A 19495-nucleotide genomic window follows, 5' to 3' on the forward strand; every position below is an offset into this window, starting at 1 on the left:
ATAGTTTTGTTAGGCAAAAGTGTGTCTATATAACCATTCTAAACTCGGTTGTGAATGAGAAAATACATGTTGCATGTAAAATCTCCAATTTGAGCATAATGATGCAGCTGAAAGTAAACAGATGTTCCTATAATGTCATTTGTATGTAATAGGAACATTCATAGACTTCTAGACCTCATGAAAAAAAGTTACCCCCCCCTCCCGAATAAAAAAAAAGGGAAAGATAGAGAAATGTAGAGAACCAGTCCTTTAATAGTCGTGACTGCAATTCTCTTTCAAGCTGGAGTCACCGTGGAATGTGGCTGCCCAAGAAAATTTGGTGATGCGTAGAGGCTTTGTCTGCATTAAGCTTGTATCACTCAATGTCATCACAGCTTAAAATCCACTGCGTATTGATCGTCTTTTCCACCGAGAACAATGCCGCAAACAACGCCATCTAGTGAGATCGATGCCTTTGTAGTTTTCTGTGGGCACTTGCCGCTGTTGCAGCTCGTCTCAGCTCAGACGGGACTGGCTGGACCGCGGGGGTATTTCCCTTACCTCACAGACACGTTGCAATTACGACACGATGGTAGTAAATTACAAAGCAATTCTTGAGGGGGTTGTCGCAAATGGAAATGTTACGAGAAATATGATAGCGTAAGCATGAGTTAGAGTAGTCATTTTGGGGAAAATGTTTTGAAATGTTTTGCTGAACTACTTTGTATAATGATGGGTATTCTTCTCCAAACAGACTCATGCTTCCAAAAATTAAAGGTTTCACAAGTAAATCTATGGGACCAAAGATATGACTGCACCACATCCTTCAGGTTTGTTCTCTCAGTTGTTAAAAATGCAAGGACAGGAGCTATAGGAATGTAAAATCACTTGCTTGAAAAAAAAAAAAAGTTTTCTCATCTTTCATTCAAACAGTTGCATCCATATAGGCATTTACAATGCTGCTCATACCTCTAGTCAAAGATGTTGAAATTTTACTAAAAGGTACAATGAAACTAAGAAATATATCACTTGTTGGAAGTGCATGCCCAAAAGTGGAAACCAGACAATAGCAAACGGGATTAGGTATTGGCATACTGCACTGACTGTTACTAAATCTGTGTCAAAAAACAAACCAAAGTTTTCATTGGCCAAATGAGTCAAATTTATAAGAATGTCACACACAAGTATAATTGATTTGACCATGTTGTGGTTTCCTCAAACCACATGTTTCTATTTCCAGCCCATTTGGGTTTTTTTTATGCCCCCCTTTCCGCTCACCTTCGCTTGTACGTCATAAAAGCATAGAATTTGTCTTGCGTATTTGCTCTTCAACGCAAGCCCTAGTAGTGAGTGACTCGGCGGAATGCTTGATGGATGATGTAACCGCCATTACTGATTAGAATGTTAGACTTATCATTTGTTGCTACGCAGTTGTCACCCCTGCTTCCTGTGTGCCACACCAACAGCAATGGTCATTCTGAAATAATGGCATACTGGACATGACTTCTTGTCTCCAAAACATTATCACGAAGCGCCCACTAAAGATTTCCATTCTAATGTCAATATTGCTCAGCGTAGAAATTGCTGCTGTCATGGATGGATGGCAAAGTCGCTTTGCTGGTGAAGCAAACGGTCAATCGATTTTCCACCTCTCTAGCTACCAAGTCCTTCTAAACTCATCATCACTCACTGCATGGCTCTTCATCGTCAAGGGGGTATAACAGGAATGGAAGTGACAGCTGATGAATTTACCATCCCCCCAGTCCCGAACAACCCCTAAATTAGCGTGTCTTTTGTCGGGACATGGAGAGTGCCAACAAGTGTCTCGTCTCATTCCAGACAATCAACTCTGATGCGTTTCTCGTTTTTGTCTGTTCCCTGTCTTACGAGGTTTTTTATAAATTGTCTTTTCTTCTTCTTCTTCCTCTTCTTTTTTTGTTTGTTTGTCAAGTGACTCAAAAGCATCAGTGCGTCGCATTGGTAATGGAGCTTGAGGCAATTGTTGCACTTGAATTCATATGATTTAACCCTCTGAATACCACAATCTCAAAATGCTATTGGTATTGTATACAATGCAGTTAACAGAGGTTATCACAGAGTTAGTAAGTATTTTTCTTTCTGTGATCTGTTGAGTGTATGATAAAGTTTGTCCATATTGTACTATACAGAAAAGCTGTCATTCTAATGAGAAACACACAAACAACAGGCTTTACTGCACATGAAGGTCATCATTAGGCTCTTCCGTTTCCTAAATTACACATTCTTGATTGCGCTCTGTAATACCATGTATTTTTTCAAGGCAACCATTAGTTGAAAAGCTGTGACTCTGGGGTATTGTTAAAAGCAAGGAATTAAGGAATTCTACAAATCATGCATATCCTATGAATACATTTAATTAAGTCAGTCCATGAAAGTTGGCATAATGTGCTACCTACATATCATCAGTTTGATTGCGCATATAGACTATGACTGTTCTTGGCAAATATTAATGTTTTTGACATTGAAATCATGTGCACCCAGGACAATGAATTTAGTGTCATAGTTTTTGCTTGCTAGGTGCTTATATTGATAAATTCACACCTCAAGATAGTTTAGTGATATAGCTCACTTTACCATAACCCTATCAGTTATGATATTTCATTTGACCGCAGCCATGAAAAGGCCTACCAGAGATAGTCAAATCCATTAAAAGTGCATAAACGCAAAGGAAAAATTAAGTCAGACCACTACCTATGCAGATTTCACTAGTTTTATTGTCATTTCATATCATTTGATGTGCGTGCCTAGATGTTTTACTCTGCACATACTGTGTATCAATTGATAGGCTGATATGTATACCAATTTTTGTATGGTATTGTTCTACCGAATTTGATGTCATTACATGTATTCTTGATTTTTAACTATGCTGAAACAGAAGTATTCATTCAAAAGTTCTTAAAGGACAAGTTCACCTTCATAAACATAAGGATTGAGAGAATGTAGCAATATTAGTAGAACACATCATTGAAAGTTTGAGGAAAATCAGACAATCCATTCAAAAGTTATGAATTTTTGAAGTTTTTGTGCAGTAACCGCTGGATGAGAAGACTACTGCAGTGTATGAATAACTTAGATGTCACATGCGTACAACAATATAAGGAAAATATAAAGAGAATTTCACAAAATTCCATCTTTTGAAAAAAAGTACACATTCCCCTGACTCGTTACCGACAAATGTTATGGGTAATATTATTCCCCCTCCTTTTAGAAAGAGGCAAGTCAAGTGCTCTTTTATTATGCGAGAAAAGTGAAAATATGTTGAATTTTCTTTTACATTTTCTTTATACTGTTGTACGCATATGACTCACAAGCTGTAGTAGTCTCCTCATCCAGCGGTTCCAACACAAAAATTTCAAAAATTCATAACTTTTGCATCGATTGTCCAATTTTCCTCAAACTTTCACTGATGTGTTCTACTAATACTGTTGCATTCTCTCAATCCTTATGTTTATGAAGGTGAACTTGTCCTTTAATGATATTTAATGTAAGACAACAGCAGTAATCTTGAAGAAAAGAAAACAAAAAAGTGTCTTGTTGGGCATTAGTGAGTGCTTTAAATAGGCATGACATGATACATTAGACATATCATGTCACTTATGTCTGGTTCGTAGTGTCAGATGCATGGCAGACTTCCTGTGTAGAGTCCGTTTTTGGTCTTTTTATTTGGTTTAGTTGAAGTGGAAGTAACTAGTCCTTTCTATTTTTTCTTTTCACAAACCGGAAATGCAAAATCAATACAGCGTGCCACAGTGGCATTTCATTCTACATTCCTGCCATATTGTACCCCCACTTTGATTGGGATTTTCTTCCGGTTTTTATTTGATCAATTGTGTAACAGATGTTCAGAGGAAACAGACCAAGTAGAAATAACAGGTCTGTGTTTGCTAAAAGTGAAAGGGGGAAAAAAGAGAAAGGAATCATACTTCATTTCCTTGTGTTTTTCTTCCACTTGCAAAAATGTGTAAAGTCCATCTAAATGGATGCTTTGCCCGTCTTGATTTTTGGCACTTGATTACAAAAATCTGTAGACTCGTAGTTGTACTATTGCATTGCTACCTAGCTTGCATTGTCTGGGTGTACTGTATATACTGTATACACTGTATGTGTATTCAGCATTGACTGTAGAGGGGATGATTTTCTGAGGAGCATTCTACCAGAGCGCCATCTACTGTCAAGAACTAGATAGGTTAGACAGAAAAAGAGATCATAATGCTCTGTATGGAGTACATGCATACTGCTAAGTCTCCAATTGTGTCCCAGCCTAAAGTGCAGTGAAAGCTGGTTCAAAGGGTACAGGAAACTGTTTGGAATAGCACCTTTGGTAACTGCTCAAATAACTTGAGGCTCTCTTGGGCTTTGCTTACCATATTGGTATGATTTGTGTTGTGTTTTTTCATGATTCAATGTTTTGACAGGTGTTCAGATTTTATGAATAATTATTCAGGACACAGGATTGCAAGCGCAAGGTGACTGCTGATTCAGTAAATGATAGATTAATTTTTATACTCCTGCAGAAAATGAATCAATCCTTTCATTTGTTCGAATTGATTCATTTTTCCGCGGGTGTATACAATTTTTTGGTCTATAATCTGCTAAATTAGTCAATAGATATGAAGATTCTATATTTTTGAAGAAAAAAATCCTTTAAAAAATGTACAGTGGCTACAAGTAGTCTCTTTTTGTGTTCACAGGATATTATCAAAAATTTCAAGTCACTGGGCAGCTAATGATGCTCTACTTATTCCCCAACAGAGTGTGAAAAGACTTCTATTGGCAACTCACTGGTGCATGCTGCCATCAATGTTAATAATCTCACAATTTTTCACACGAGGCATTTGAATGCGATAGCGTAGAGAATGATGACGTCTGGGAGAGTAGTGCTGATTGCATTCCGTGACCGCTTAATGACTCGAGTCATCTCGGATGCGCAGGTGCATTATTGCATGGCAAGGCTGCATCATGTGGTATCGGAGGAAACGTGGAGGTCTCTGTCTGATTCTAAGTGCACAATTTGAAGTCCTGGTTTACCTATTACACTTATGTGGGGCTCAATTAGTAAAATAGAGATCAGAAAAATGTATACCGTACCAAAAGAAAAAAGTAACATCAATGCTTGTAGTGCTTTTCTGCAAGCTGTTTCACTACCAATTCCAACCCAATTTCTTTTATACTAGGTAGTGTCTGAAATGAATGTAGCACTATATCTCGTGTCAAATGCAGCATCACAGAGAAAGCTGTCTTTCAATGTGAAAATAAATCATTTAATGATTTTAATTTCTTTTCACCTTTTTTTCTTGCATATTATGCCTCTTGTGGTAGTGAAGTTGCTAGCATTGTTGGTTGCTTCTTGCCTAGGCAGGTATGATCCTACAACCGATTTCCTGCAAACAGTTGCTTGTTCACCAACTGTTCCAGCCATGCAAAGGTTGCCGAGGTCCAACAGAACGGAGGGAGGTCAGAGGATTCCGGCCGACTCATCTTGTAATAGAGGATGGAATGATGTATGTACTGGCCTCTGTCTGAGATAATTTGTCCGTGTTGTGAGGTCATTCCTTTCATTCCACCAAATTGTTCCTTATCTTCCGCTATCAAGCATGATGCAATTAAGCCAGATCAGGAACGGGAGTTATTAAAATGTAAATGTTGTGCTTGCAGGATATTAAACACCGATTACACCAAGTCTATCTCCCTGGGATTCTTGTTTTCTTCCCCCCAATCACTTTACGTCCTTGTGATTTTCCTGGAAGAATGTGAGGTAAGCCTTGGGTAATTGTCATTGTTTCCCTCATAAAAAGGGACAATGATATCACCACTGAGGTCTTCACACTATGCAAAGGGAATCGGTAGCAAGTGCCCTTTGAGCCTGGTTAGTGACTTCCCTGTGAGGCTGGAAGATCTGGCCTGTTGGTAGATAATTCCACCCCCTTTAATTGACACCTGTTAGATAAGAGAATGACTCTGGGGGACCATTAATCTCTGAGCAATTAAAAGCTTTTCAGGGTAATGGCGAGCCCTATTGTGTGCTGGCTTTGAACAGACGTGATTGGCAGATGCATCTTGTGTTCAGGTATTTATGTTTGTTGTTTTCTCCAGGAGATTGGTTTCCTTGAAGAGCACAGTAATGAGGATGAAATAAACTAGAGTGGTAGATGTCTTGTTTCCTCACTTTGTACTAGTAAGCGGAGGAGGATGGGTCAGACTACAGCCACTTCTTCACTCGGCTTCTGAAATTTGATGTTACATGAGAGATCAGAATTTGATTCTGAGGGAAAGAGACTTGGATCTCATTGATACCTTCTGGAAATTAGACATTTTCTGTGTGATGCATGATGGGACTGCGTGGTATGATCCGCTCCATCCTTGAGGACACTGATGATGGTCGTAGGAGTGCGTATGGTGGTGCCAGTGCAAGCTGGGAAGCACCTCAGATTCACTTTTGGAACTGGAATAGATTTGGGAGGCTGTGAGTATAACTAGACTAACCCTCGAAGAAGTGATGGCATTATATCATTGAACACTTATTTCTAGCTCTCCTGTTCTAATCAGTATAAAGAAAATAATTATACCCCCGCCAAACGAAGTTTGAAGGGGGTATATAGGAATCAGCGGACGGTCGGGCGGTCGGGCGGTCGGTCGGGCGGTCGGTCCGTTGCAAATCTTGCGTCGCGAACTACTTCCTCAGTTTTCAACCGATTCCCATAAAACTTGGCACAGATGTGTGCCTTGGGTTGTAGATGTGCAAGACGTATTTTTTGACAGTACCCAAAAGTACGTTGCCATGGTAACGGCATATTATGGGCAAAAATGGGTACAAATCTTGCGTCGCGAACTCCTCCCACAGTTTTTGATCAATTTTTATGAAATTAGGTACAGATGTTCATCTGAATATGTTAATGTGCAAGACACATATTTCCGCAGTGGCAAAAAGTGCGTTGCCATGGTAACGGCATGTTATTGGTAAAATGTAGGGCAAAATGCTTCATGGCAAAACTGCTTCATCAGTGTTCTTCCAATTCTCATGGAATTCATGTTGAATGTTTGTCTTAGGATATAGGTCAGCATGACATATTTCTTGACAGTGACAAAAAGTATGTTGCCATGGTAACAGCTCACATATTATGAGCCAAAATGATGGAAAATTTTGTGTTGCAAACTACTTCCTCAGTTTTTGCCAAATTTCCATGAAACTTGGTACAGATGTGTGCCTTTGGTTGTAGATGTGCAAGACGCATTTTTCGACAGTACCCGAAAGTACGTTGCCATGGTAACGGCATATTAATGGCAGAAGATCAAGGAAAGATCTTGCGGATTTAACTACTTCCTCAGTTTTTTGACCAAAGCTTATGAAATGTTGTTTGGCGGGGGTATAACCAGTCGCTGTAGCGACATTTCTAGTTTTTATTGATAAAGGTAAGGGAAAAGAGATCAAATGCCAGCAAAACAAATGGCCAAACATTTTGTTAAGACTTCCTGTGAGGCAATAATATTGCATTAATCATTATTGAGACTCTGATATTTTTTGTTCTTTAAGTTTAAGTGCTAAAGCCAGTGTCAGATTTCCTTACAGCATTGACAGCAATGGCATAAGAACCAACAGAGCAGAAGGCATTTTGAGGATGTGTCATTTGCATTCGCATGCAGAAGTAGTAAAAGCAAAGTCTCCTTTGATCCACAGGAAACAGGTCTAGTATCACAGATTTGGCCGTGTTGAATAGGCTTGAGATGAATATGTCAGTAACTGAAGGCTACTGTGACCTTGCTGTTGTGACAGGGAGTATCATCATTCACTTATCCTCCCTCCCCCCCCCCCCCATAAAAGAGGAAAGAAAGGGCAGGGATTAGGGGCATTAATTAACCCCACTCCAAATCCATGTAATCCCTTCCAAACTGCAGCCACTCTCTGATTTGAGGGATTTAGGGCATGAGGTCATCAGGGGGTATTTTCCTCTGGACAATGGACAGATAGATCTTGTGGTGTGGGATCCTGAAATACCCTGTCCTTTCTGTTTTGACCACTCAATCTCGCTCACCTGAGTTGTGTTTTGTCGTGTCAGGGAGGGTGTTGGCACATTGTAAGAGTGGCCTCATATGAGAGTGTCCCAGCTCAGGACTCCCAAATGATTGAACTCCCTTATATGGCTTGGTTTGACCATGAAGTTGGACTTGCATGTCAACTGGATGGTTAGATGCAGACATACCAGTATCCTTTTGTAACAGGACGCAAACAGAAGTTGCATGGTAGATGTTATTATGCATCTTTGCACAGTTTTGGTTACAAAATAAAAAATAGCATCATCGCGTGTAGTTATACCAAAAATAACACTTTTTATAATTGATATAGGTAGGCAAGAACAAAGGAAGGTCAAGCAAACAAGTAAGAACAATTGATCAGATTTTTTTGATGTTGTTTGTTTTTCATGTGTGGATAAAGCTGCTGTGCAGTTTGGCTGGTGATTTGTTTTTATGTAGTGGTTCAGCTAGAGAAGTATATAAATTGTGGTTAATGTCTTCATGTGTGTTTTGAGCGCGGCGAGATGTTTACCAACCTGTGAATTCCATACCAAGCCTACGCACAATTTCATCAGTCTTTTGTTTAGTTTTTTTTTTAAGCTGCTATGACGATGGGCCTCCTTACACACCATAAAATCAAACTATCAAATTTGCATGATACTTCTGTTTAGACTTTGTTTTTCAACATTACGACGTGTACTTGTCTTGGCTGCCACATTTTGGTCAATTTGCATTTCATCCCACCAATGGGTCTATATTTATCTGGACACACAAAAGAGTCGCGAAATGCCCCATTGTCACCCCCTCTGATCGGGGTAGGTTGATCACGATGTCATTAATACGCCAATATTGACTCTCTGTCTTGCCGCACAAGTATTTTGTTTGCTGGCCGTAGCAACCACATTCATCCCCTCTTGATACAGGTGCACTCTGTCCCGGTATGTGTGTATCTGTCCCAGTGATGCACACGTATGTGTCGTTGGAATGGAGAGGACCTGGCAGTCAAAACAACGATGGCCCAACATTCAGTCTTGGGCGTGTACAATTGTATGTGTTTGCTCTCCTTCCGTGAGAAGAAAGGATTTCTGTTTTTTCTCTCTCGTTGCCCGTGTGCAAATGACAAGATATTGGATACCTCACGGTCACGAGACAGCTCACTCAAAATGCATATCATCATCTGGACGATCTGAAACCAGATCACGGGACATCATTTTTTCTTTAAATTCAGTGTTATGATGCAAGTTCAATAATTCTGTATTGTGTAGAGAAATTGTAAGTATATGAGGTGATGTTTACTTCATCAAAAGAGTGATTATGTGAGATTCAGTCCGTGTACCACCACCCATCACTCATAAATGTATACCATTTTACACTCACACACATCTGATTAGGAATGGCAGTGTTAAAACTCTGGAAAAAAAAGGAATTAATGGCAGTTCTTCTTTTCTATTTCAAACTCCAAACACTAGTAAATCATTCTTCATTTTGCTTTAAGATGATAACATTTCTGTGTAATTGATGAAACAGGTCGGGCCTATACTGGAAGCAATGGTCAATTTGTGTTTGTCTTTTTTTAAGAGTGTGGTAGACTATCAGTTTGGTGGACTATCTTTTTTCTGACATTCTTTCTACTCCTCCTCCTCCTCCTCCTTTGTTTCCTCATTCCTCTTCCTCTCCATCTCTTCCCAATCTCCATATGCTCCTCTCCGTCATCCTCTTCCTACCTGCTCTTCTTCCTCCTCTTTCTCATCCTGCTTCCCCTTTCCCCTCCATCTGCCTTCTCCTCCTCCTCCTCCTCATATTTCCTCCTCCCCTCTCCTCTCAATTTCTTCTTTCTCCATTCTCTCCATCCTCCATCCTCATCCTCCTCCATCCTCCTCCTCCTCTTCCTCTTCCTCTTCCTCCTCCTCCTCCTCCTCCTCCTCCTCCTCCTCCTCCTCCTCCTTCTCCTCCTCCTCCTCCTCCTCCTCCTCCTCCTCCTCTTCCTCCTCTTCTTCTTCCTCCTCCTCCTCCTCCTCCTCCTCCTCTTCCTCTTCCTCTTCCTCCTCCTCCTCCTCCTCCTCGTCCTATTTCCTCCTCCCCTCTCCTCTCAATTTCTTCTTTCTCCATTCTCTCCATCCTCCTCCTCCTCCTCCTCCTCCTCTTCCTCCTCCTCCTCCTCCTTCTCCTCCTCCTCCTCCTCCTCCTCCTCCTCCTCCTCCCCCTCCTCCCCCTTCCCTCCAAGAGATGAGTGTCAGTGATGAGCACATCACCCAGAGCATCCCACTGGGTTCGCTGACAATGCCGCACGCCTGCTACGAATGCCATGAAGTTTTGTGGTCAACTCTGTTTTCTCGGCATTCACGGTCAGTGGGGTCGTATCTGTCTTGGCTTGATACCAGCGACCATTTTGTGCCGCTTGACTTTTCTGGAAAGTTGATGTGTGTTTCTGACCTCATGTTGAGAAGAAAGTAATGTATGAAATATTTGTGTCCCTGATGTTCTCTTGTTTGTAATTTACTCTGCAAGCGGGATGCAGTTTGTCAGTACCCCAGCTGCAGTTGCGCTCACTAAAGTTTATGATACCATGCAGAAACAAATGAGTTTTACCAAGAGCAGATTAGCTTTAAAGACTTGGCAGCATAGGAGAAACTATATAAAGGGAAGGCTGGCCTGACTCAGATATGTTTAGGGAATGCCTGAAATGATTTTTGTACGGCTTTATCACTGATTTCTGTGTAAGTACAGACACTAACGAAGATTGTTGACTGGAGTTGACTGTTACTGATGAGCATACTTTTCAATGCACATAATTTGCTGATGGGCGATTCTGTTTTTTAAGCCTGCACTATTTGTTGCAGCAAAATAACAATCAATTCAATTGACCACCCCCCCCCTTTCATTCACCACACTACACCCCATCCTATGTATGTGCAGAATTACAGTATGTTGTCGAATCCTGCAGGAATCATATAAGATGAAATAATAGACAGGTGTTGCAAACATCAGCACTTTAAAAAAATGATAATAATTTTGCAAAAATCAACCAGTACTCCTTTGCCTGTGATGTGGGGTTCAGTTAGAATGGAACCTTTCCACCTCAAACATTAAAAGTAAACATCTGTCTTGGGAACTGTGAAAAACAAATAATGCATTTCATTACTGTGATTGACAGGTATGAACTATGTGGCAAAATAAATTGTACTATTCTGCCTGAGTCAGGTAGATTACACAGTAGCGTGTATTTGGGGAATAGAAAAGTAAGCAATTCGTGTTGTTCCAGGATTTATACATATTCCATTGAGTAAATACATTTCTGTTCTCAAGTTCACATGTGCTTTACTGGAATGTGAAACCACCTCTCTGGGGTTATTCTGAAATCTTGATTTCTCTTTTGATGTTGAATAATCCCCAAATTCCCTGAGCATTACAAAACTCTCCCTCCCCCCTCCGGCCTGCCCCCTTCTTATGTTTTTTTTTTTTTTTTTTTTTTCGAACAGAGAGTGGACGAGCAAGAATTCAACTGCGCATATTTTATAATATTAGTCTTATTGCCATTCCCAAAATATTAATACAGTGAGAAACAGAAAGCTAGAAAAGGAGCATTGGAACACCCCCGCACTTCTTTTATTCAAATATCACTGAGTTTAGCCTGTCCTGTTTATACAAGAGTATTATTCGTGTACCACCCTGTACTCTGACGGTTTACTCTCTTGTCATCGTCTTTGTTATGGGGGAATACACCCATGCTTTTGGATCAACCCTTCCCCCAGTTGTGAACGGGCTTTCAGTCTCATTCAGCCTGCATTCATCTTTCTTTTTTAACAGTTTTACTTTGTTTGTCTGGTTGCCGTTGTTGTTGAATCATGCGGTCGGTGGCATTGTTCGAGGGGGCTATTGTCATCTATCAAATCAGATTGAATCGGGAGTGTTACTCACATGTTTTTCGGCACTCACTTGAACTGTGTCGGCTCCTCCCATGTTCCGTGTTGGCTGCGGTTCCACGTAGCTCCCTCCGCGCGCTCTGGGCCCGCTGGCTTCCCTCAGCTGCAGCACGTCGCACGGCGACACTTTGACTCTTGTTGGTTGGCCCAGCATGGTGTATCTACAGAGGAGCTATTCTTATCGGTTGCCCCACTCAGGGCAGAGGTTACTGTGTCAGCGGTAAGTCTGTTCCAGCTTGGAGCGATCTTCGCATTCTTCTCCTCTACTTTTTGTCTTCTCATATTAAACTTTCTCCCCACTTTCCTTGTCCCTTTCCTTCTTTGTTTTCCTAATGTTCCTTATACAAACTCTCCTCTCTTTCTCTTCCTTGAGAAATTTATGTCCTTCATGTGCATGTAAGATTGTTAAAAATTTTGTATGCCTCCGCCATGAAGTGTCACCGGAGGCATTATTATCAAGTGAAATAACAATATTTACATACTAGTATTGCTTCGTCACATTTATATCATATAAGCTTCTTTTTTCCCAATGTGGAAATCAACTTTTAACTTCAACAGAAATTGATGTTTTACCTCAGAAACATTTTGTTCTAGTGAACTTGCCTAGCCATCCCCATTTCACTAGAATCCCACAGACTGAATGTATGTGCTTGAGGTTCACATCCAGTGGTAGTGTTCCAATGTGTTTTAATCAACAGGTGTATATACAGTACCTCATGGCATATAACCTACAGGCATTCATACTTATTGTATAGTATAGGCATATGCATTTCGTTCTTTAGCTTCAAGCAATTGAAGTAGCTGATAGCTCACAAGAAGAAAAAACAAAGAAAGAAAGAGAGAAAGAAAGACAAAAGTTACATTTAGTGTTTATGATCTAAATGACGACAAACAGCTGTTAAGTTTTTTGTTTTTTTACTTTGTCATTGTTGTTAACTATTTGACAGTGCCATTTACTGTAAAAATTGATATTTTGGCGCTTGGCCGGGTGAGAAGAGTTTCGCGTGTTTTTAATTCCGCGGAATCAAGACATCAACCAGTGGAACATGTGGCATGCAAAAATATTCGCATGCTTTTATTTTCGCGCTTGTTTCTGGTTGCACGAAATGCGCAAAAATTTCAACACCGCGAAAATTTCCACTTTTACAGTAGTATTTTCAGTTGTTCAGTATCATTTTGGGGGAAACAGCCTGTAAACAGTTGAGTCAGTAGCCTCATTTGATGAAGTAAGGTCAGATTTGTGGGAGGTGTGGCTGGGGCCCTGTGATATAGCTCAAGATAACTTCCTCTTTGTGCTGATCTCATGCTCATTTTTTGTCGACTTGCATCGGCGGCGTGGCTCTGTGTGAAAACAATCCGGTTTAGGGATAGGTGCGACTAATTACATTGTACCTGTCGGTGTGATCCTCTTCAGTGTGTGGAGGGGGTTGAAAAGAATTATAGAGCATGAAGCCAAAGTTTTGTATACAAGAGATTTTGGGTACAAATGCGAAGTTCCCCTAATGTTAAAAAGGTGATGTCATCAAAGACAGTATTAAGGAAGCTTTCAGACTGAATATGACATGCTGCCTAATTCTGGTAATCAAATTGAGTGTACTTGAAGTGACTTACATATTACAAAGAAAAGAATCACATTACATTGTTCCATATTTTGATTAGTGGCTGTGGTATACATGAAATGTCATGGGTACGTTTTTAGGAAGGAATGACTGATGATATGAATTAGTGAAACTCCAAATTCTCTTTAAAAGTTTCTAAGAAAAGTGAATTCCTTAATTGATTTCACATTTTTGTACTCATTTTTGAGAGTTTGTAAGATGCAGGATAATTTACTCATTGTTATAAACTACTTTATGTAGCAGTTTTCACACCTCAAAATCCAGCCAGCATGCTCATCATGGATGTGCTGAAATGTGACAGGTGCATGATGTGCTTTATATTAGAACTCATCGCATTTGGACGCCATGTGCAATTATCAGGAATGGCTGAATTTGTGAATTTGGAAAAGTTCAGGCCCTTTCGTATGCAATGTAGTTCAGCTGTATTTCAAACCTCTCTATCATTGTAAGTGGCATCCCTGCATTATATCAGATGCCTCCTTTGTTGTTATTGCTAGCGCAAGTCATCACATTATTTTGAATATCCGTAAAATGAGACAGGGAAAGCAGAGCAGGGAAAATACACTGACCATTGAAGTCAACAATGGCAGAGTTATTTTGAGTGGCAGTTTCCAGATGAATTTGGCCTCTAAATCACAAATACTGGTGGCACCTCTTTGGTTCATTGAGACCAGTGGTTGCTTGGGACACCAGACTTGACAGCTTCGAAGGTCCGTGCTTACATCACTGCGTGTTTCAAATTCCATTCTTGTTCCTTCTTGGTCTCAAAAAAGTTGAATAGAGGAGAGCGAAAAGAGATTGAGTGAGGCAGAGAGAAAGCAAGAGTATATTGTGGTCAGTTAAAAAAGAAAGAACAAACAGATATTGTGGTGAAATCAACAAGTATGGGGCGTGCACAGTCATTGGCTCTTGTGGCTGAAGATGTCATTGTCTGGGTCTCAAAGAAAAATTGTGACGTCATCGCAGTGATTTTGCACATCATCATAATTGGTGAAGCCCTCGAAGTGATATGGCAGAACTATTTTAAGACATTCTATCACCCCCTCCCCTCTGATCCCCCTTACCGCCACGAGCACCTTTCCAAGTACAACTGCATTTCATATTTGCCTACGGCATTTGTGGTTAATGAGATTATTTCAACTGTTGCCACATATCAGCATTTCGTCTCTAGCTGCCTAGTCCCTGACGTCCTTTCTTTCATTCCTTTGCTGTCTTTGATCTATCAATGGGATGACATCCTTGGCCAGTGTACTGCCAGTTATATTCCATTGAGCTGTCTTCCACTTCCTACATGTACATCAATTACCCCCCCCCCCCCCCCCCCCCCCCCCGCATTCCTGGAATACTTCCAAATTCTGGTAGGATTCCCCTTCCCCATCTTGTTCGAGTCCCTAACTGAGCGGACAGAGATATAAATAGATGACAATTTCACGATAATCCCTCCCCTCGATAGCACTTCCATGCTGTGTTTGAGAATGGCGGGTCGCGAGATTGACCGTAGGATAAACACACTGGACTAAGACCGCCTGCGAGGGAGCTATATCCAGGATTGGGGGGGGGGGGGGGTGGTGTGGCTGTTTGGGAAGTGATAGCTTTGCAGAGTGGACGTGACTACCGTGTTATTTTGAGTGGAAAGGTGGACATCCCTCAAACCTATTCATGCAGTGCTGCACTATCTTTGGCGATTGCTGCTGTCTTTTTAGGTCATTATGATTTTATCATTTGTCTGGTTCTCAATCTGAAGCTGCAGTGATTGGAGGTGCAACTGTTTGATAGAGAATGCCATATCAAGTCTAATTAGGTGATCCGAGTATCCTCTCGGATCACCTATTGTATCTGTACGGATTCTTTCTTTCTTTCTTTCTTTCTTTCTTTCTTTCTTTATTTCTGGACAAAAGTTGTGCAGAGGTTAGCTCAGAAAGTGCATTGCCTATCAATGTCAAACTTATACCATATATGTATCATATCGCAAAGACGGCAGCGCAAGTAAAATCATAGTGATCAGTCAACCGTGACGTCACTATGACGTCATTATATGAAAACACATTTTCAATCATATCTCATTAATGGAATGGAGTTTTTCAATGAAATTTACGTCACATATATTTCAAGTCAAGCGCATTCTACTCATATTCTCAAAATTCATCTATGCCTTAAAACGTGCGCGTACGCGCGCGTTGAAATATTTGTATGCTCAAATCGAGCTCAAATTTTTTTTGCACACGTTTCAGACCATTTGGAGCATTTTTTGAAAAATTGAAAAAATCGGACGGACGCGTACGCGCGCGCATATATACGCACGCACAGCTCAAATGCAACAGAAATTTCCCGTTTTTTCACACGCATCGCATGTCTGAAATGCCAAGGTATATTTCTATCAAATTTCAAGTCAATCCGACTCAATATGACGTCATACGGGCCCGTCAAAGTTGAAATTCCGCGCGCGCGTCAATGGCGATATACAGTGCAACTATGCCAAAAAACCGCCAAATTTAAATCTGATTTTACTCGTCAGGATGAACGGTGACCCCCCATTTTCTTTACATATTTTAAAAGCTGGTGAGTTGTACATGTCATTTCATGGGTTGGCGATACTGAAAAAATGATGAAAAGATATCAAATTTCTTAATAAAGTAAAAAAAGTAAATTTTCAAAATGACGTCATCAAATTTCAAATTCACTCGAGCGTATCTCACTTAAATTTCGCCAATTTTCACCCAGATTTCAGTATGTTGTAGCTTACGAAATGTTCTTTCATTAATGTAATAAAAACATTTTGATTGGATAACGTCATCACCTCGTAAAAATGGATTGAAAGTATCCTTGTAAAATTTGACCAGTTTACGTGTTATCTCTATGGGAGAGCAGTTTTTCTGGCAGTGAAAATTGACATTACTATCTTTTTCGAGCACTAGCTCACTTATGCTTCGGTGAATTTTCCCCAGATTTTAGTATGTTATAGCTGAGACTTTGGGCTATCGTTAATGTGCCCTTCATTTTTTCATATGACGTCGGCATCACGTCGAAAAACTTGGTTGAAAATGGCACGTAGTTTCGATGCAGCGTCATTTTGCTTAATACACAGGGCCTATGGAGCATGAAATAGGTCATTGCATAGCGCATCCGACTCGTAATCCTAAGGTCCCTGGTTCGAAGCTCACTCCTGCCAATATTTTTTTTTAATATTTTTTAAACACTTTTTTCTTCTTTTTCTTTAGTTCGTCTGAATCTCCTTTCCTAGCTTCATCTTTCTCTGATTTTTTTATGCTTCTCCTTTGAATTTCTATAAAATAATATAATTTTTTCTTTATTTTTCTTTCTTTCTACTACTTTCTGTGCAATAGATGAACAACAACAATGACTATCAGCCCCATACTTTGCACATGTTTAGTTCATGTCACGTACATTATTTCATAAAATAACAACTACTTGATCGGACACCATCTTGGGTATGTAAATTAGGGTCAAAGGTCATAAATGTTTCATCCAGTATCTTGGCGAATACATATCCTATCTTTCCAATATTTTGCACGCGCAAAGACCATGTTACAAGGATCAGTTCACAAAATAACCACTTTTTGTTCAGATGTCATCTTGTCTGTGTAAATTGGGGTCAAAGGTCATATGTACCTTTTTCTCTATATGACGTGTTATCTCTATGGAAGGGAATTTTTCTAGATGCGAAAATTGACATGATTGTCTTTATCGAGCACTAGCTCACTTACCCTTCTGTGAATTCCTCCCAGATTTTAATATGTTGTAGCTGAGACTTTGCGCTATTGCTAGTGTGCCTTTTGTTCTTCATACGAAGACGAAATCATGTCAAAAAACGTGGTTGAAATAAGCTTATCTTTGATGTATTGAATTTTACAAAATAACCACTTATTGCTCAGATGCCATCTTGTCTGTGCAAAGTGGGGTCAAAGGTCATATGTACTTCTTTCTGTATCTTCGTAATGACGTGTTATCTCTATGGGAGGGAATTTTTCTAGATGTGAAAATTGACATGATTGTCTTTATTGAGCACTAGCTCACTGACCCTTCGGTGAGTTTCTCCTAGATTTTAATATGTTGTAGCTGAGACTTTGCGCTATCGTTATGTGCCCTTCGTTTACTCATACGACATCGAAATCACGTCATAACACTTTGCTAAAATTAAAGCTTAGCTTCGATGTATTTTTTTCATATTTCTTTCTTTTTGCAACTTTCTTTGCAATAACTCAAGAAAGACATTCCCTATTACCCCCATATTTTGCACATGTTTAGTTCATGTCACATACATTATTTCAAAAAAATAACAGCTACTTTATCGGACACCATCTTGGTTATGTAAATTAGGGTCAAAGATAAAAAATGTTTCATCCTGTATCTTGGTGAATACATGTCCTATCTTTTTCCACATTTTGCACACGCAAAGACCATGTTACAAGAATCATTTCACAAAATAACCACTTTTTGCTCAGATGTCATCTTGGGTGTGCAAAGTGGGGTCAAAGGTCATATTGTATACTGTACTTCATTCTGTATCTTCGTTACTGTATACGAAATTCGGTACCAAAGATGGCAGGTCTGACTCCCTTTTCTAAATGAGAATCCAAACATCACACAGCCAATGTCCCCTCAACACCGATAAAACATGTATGGTCATGCCTATTTGGATCAGGACTCACATCATTGATTTCCAAACAGATCGGATCACCTAATTTGTCAGTGTTGACAAATTCTAAGTCTAGTTACAATATATGTATATCCTGTGCTAGCATGTCAGTATAGTCTGATCAGCGATTATCAGCAAATGGCTTAAATGAGTGGATCATAGTAGATGAAAACTTTGCACTCTTGAAGAGGTGAGAGAAAAGAGCAAAAAGATGAAAAGATGTGTTTTAACCCAATAAAGAACCATTTATGGTACACCAGTGCCTCTCCTGGCTGAAACGTCACCATATTTTTTTTTTCTCTATCTCTCTCGTCATGGATCATTGCCAAGTACCCATTCAGAGCAAAGAAGCACATTGTAATCAAAGCCTAAGCGGTCCTTGGAACGAATAAATTTTGCTTTGCTTCCTCTTCTATTGGGAGCATTACAATGATTTTTTTTTGGGGGGGGGGATGGGATAGGGGATTACTTAATGTAAGATAGTCATTAACTGCAGAGAGGCATTGTTATCAAAACAATTTTTTTTTTGAAAGGTGCAGTAAACTGCTTCTTATGAATATTTCCTACTTTAAATGGTTGTCTCTGGTGCAGTCAATTTCTAAATGTCTTCTCTCTTCTTGTTGTCCTCTCCTTCTGCAGGGGTTCAGCAGCATCTGACTTCCGTGGTCCCAAGAGCCCTGATCTCAGGAAGCAGGCACAGGAGAACGCAGCCATGATGAAACACACAATGTACAGCGTGGACAACACTGACCCCACCCCCAAGGAAGTCGCGGAACAGAAACCAGTATTCATGAGGAAGAAGAAAGAGTGAGTTTGTGTGTTTGTGTTCTGTGTTGAATTGTTTCATTTTGTGTTGTATCCATTCGTGAAAAATTTGAGCAGATGAGGGCACTCTTTCTCTTTCTCTCCCTCTATTTCTTTCTCTAACTTTCATGCTTCAGCCTCCACTGGTCAACTCTCAAGTGCTATGGGAAATGAAAGCAGTGCATGCTGTAAAACCAGAAACAATTACAGCATGAAACTTTTGCAAATCGCCACTGGCATTCAGCGCATTGTATAAACGAACACTTTTGCATCACAAAATTCACAAAAATTTCATGCACGCGAAAATTTCTTGTTTTCGCAGGTAGTAGATTTTCTCCTTGTTATTCGTTCCTCTAAGTCACCTTGACATTGATGTGGATTTGTCACCTGTATTAAACGTTCACATTCATATTTCACGAGTGTCACTTTCCCTGTAACTTAACTCATTTCCATTCTGAATCACC

General features: G+C 40.0%; 1 protein-coding gene across 1 annotated transcript in view; it reads left to right on the forward strand.

The window, feature by feature from the left end:
* The window catches only part of LOC139709795 (uncharacterized), a 204728-nt gene that overhangs the window by 156039 nt on the left and 29194 nt on the right, over positions 1–19495 (forward strand). Inside the window, exon 3 of the mRNA XM_071621757.1 lies at positions 18867–19034. Coding sequence (XP_071477858.1) covers positions 18867–19034 — 168 coding nt within the window. The remainder of the gene's footprint in view (positions 1–18866; positions 19035–19495) is intronic.

The sequence above is a fragment of the Diadema antillarum genome, unplaced genomic scaffold (assembly GCF_040938485.1).
Source record: "Diadema antillarum isolate AM-2024a unplaced genomic scaffold, OU_Dant_1.0 seq00001471_RagTag, whole genome shotgun sequence".
NCBI lineage: Eukaryota > Metazoa > Echinodermata > Echinoidea > Diadematoida > Diadematidae > Diadema > Diadema antillarum.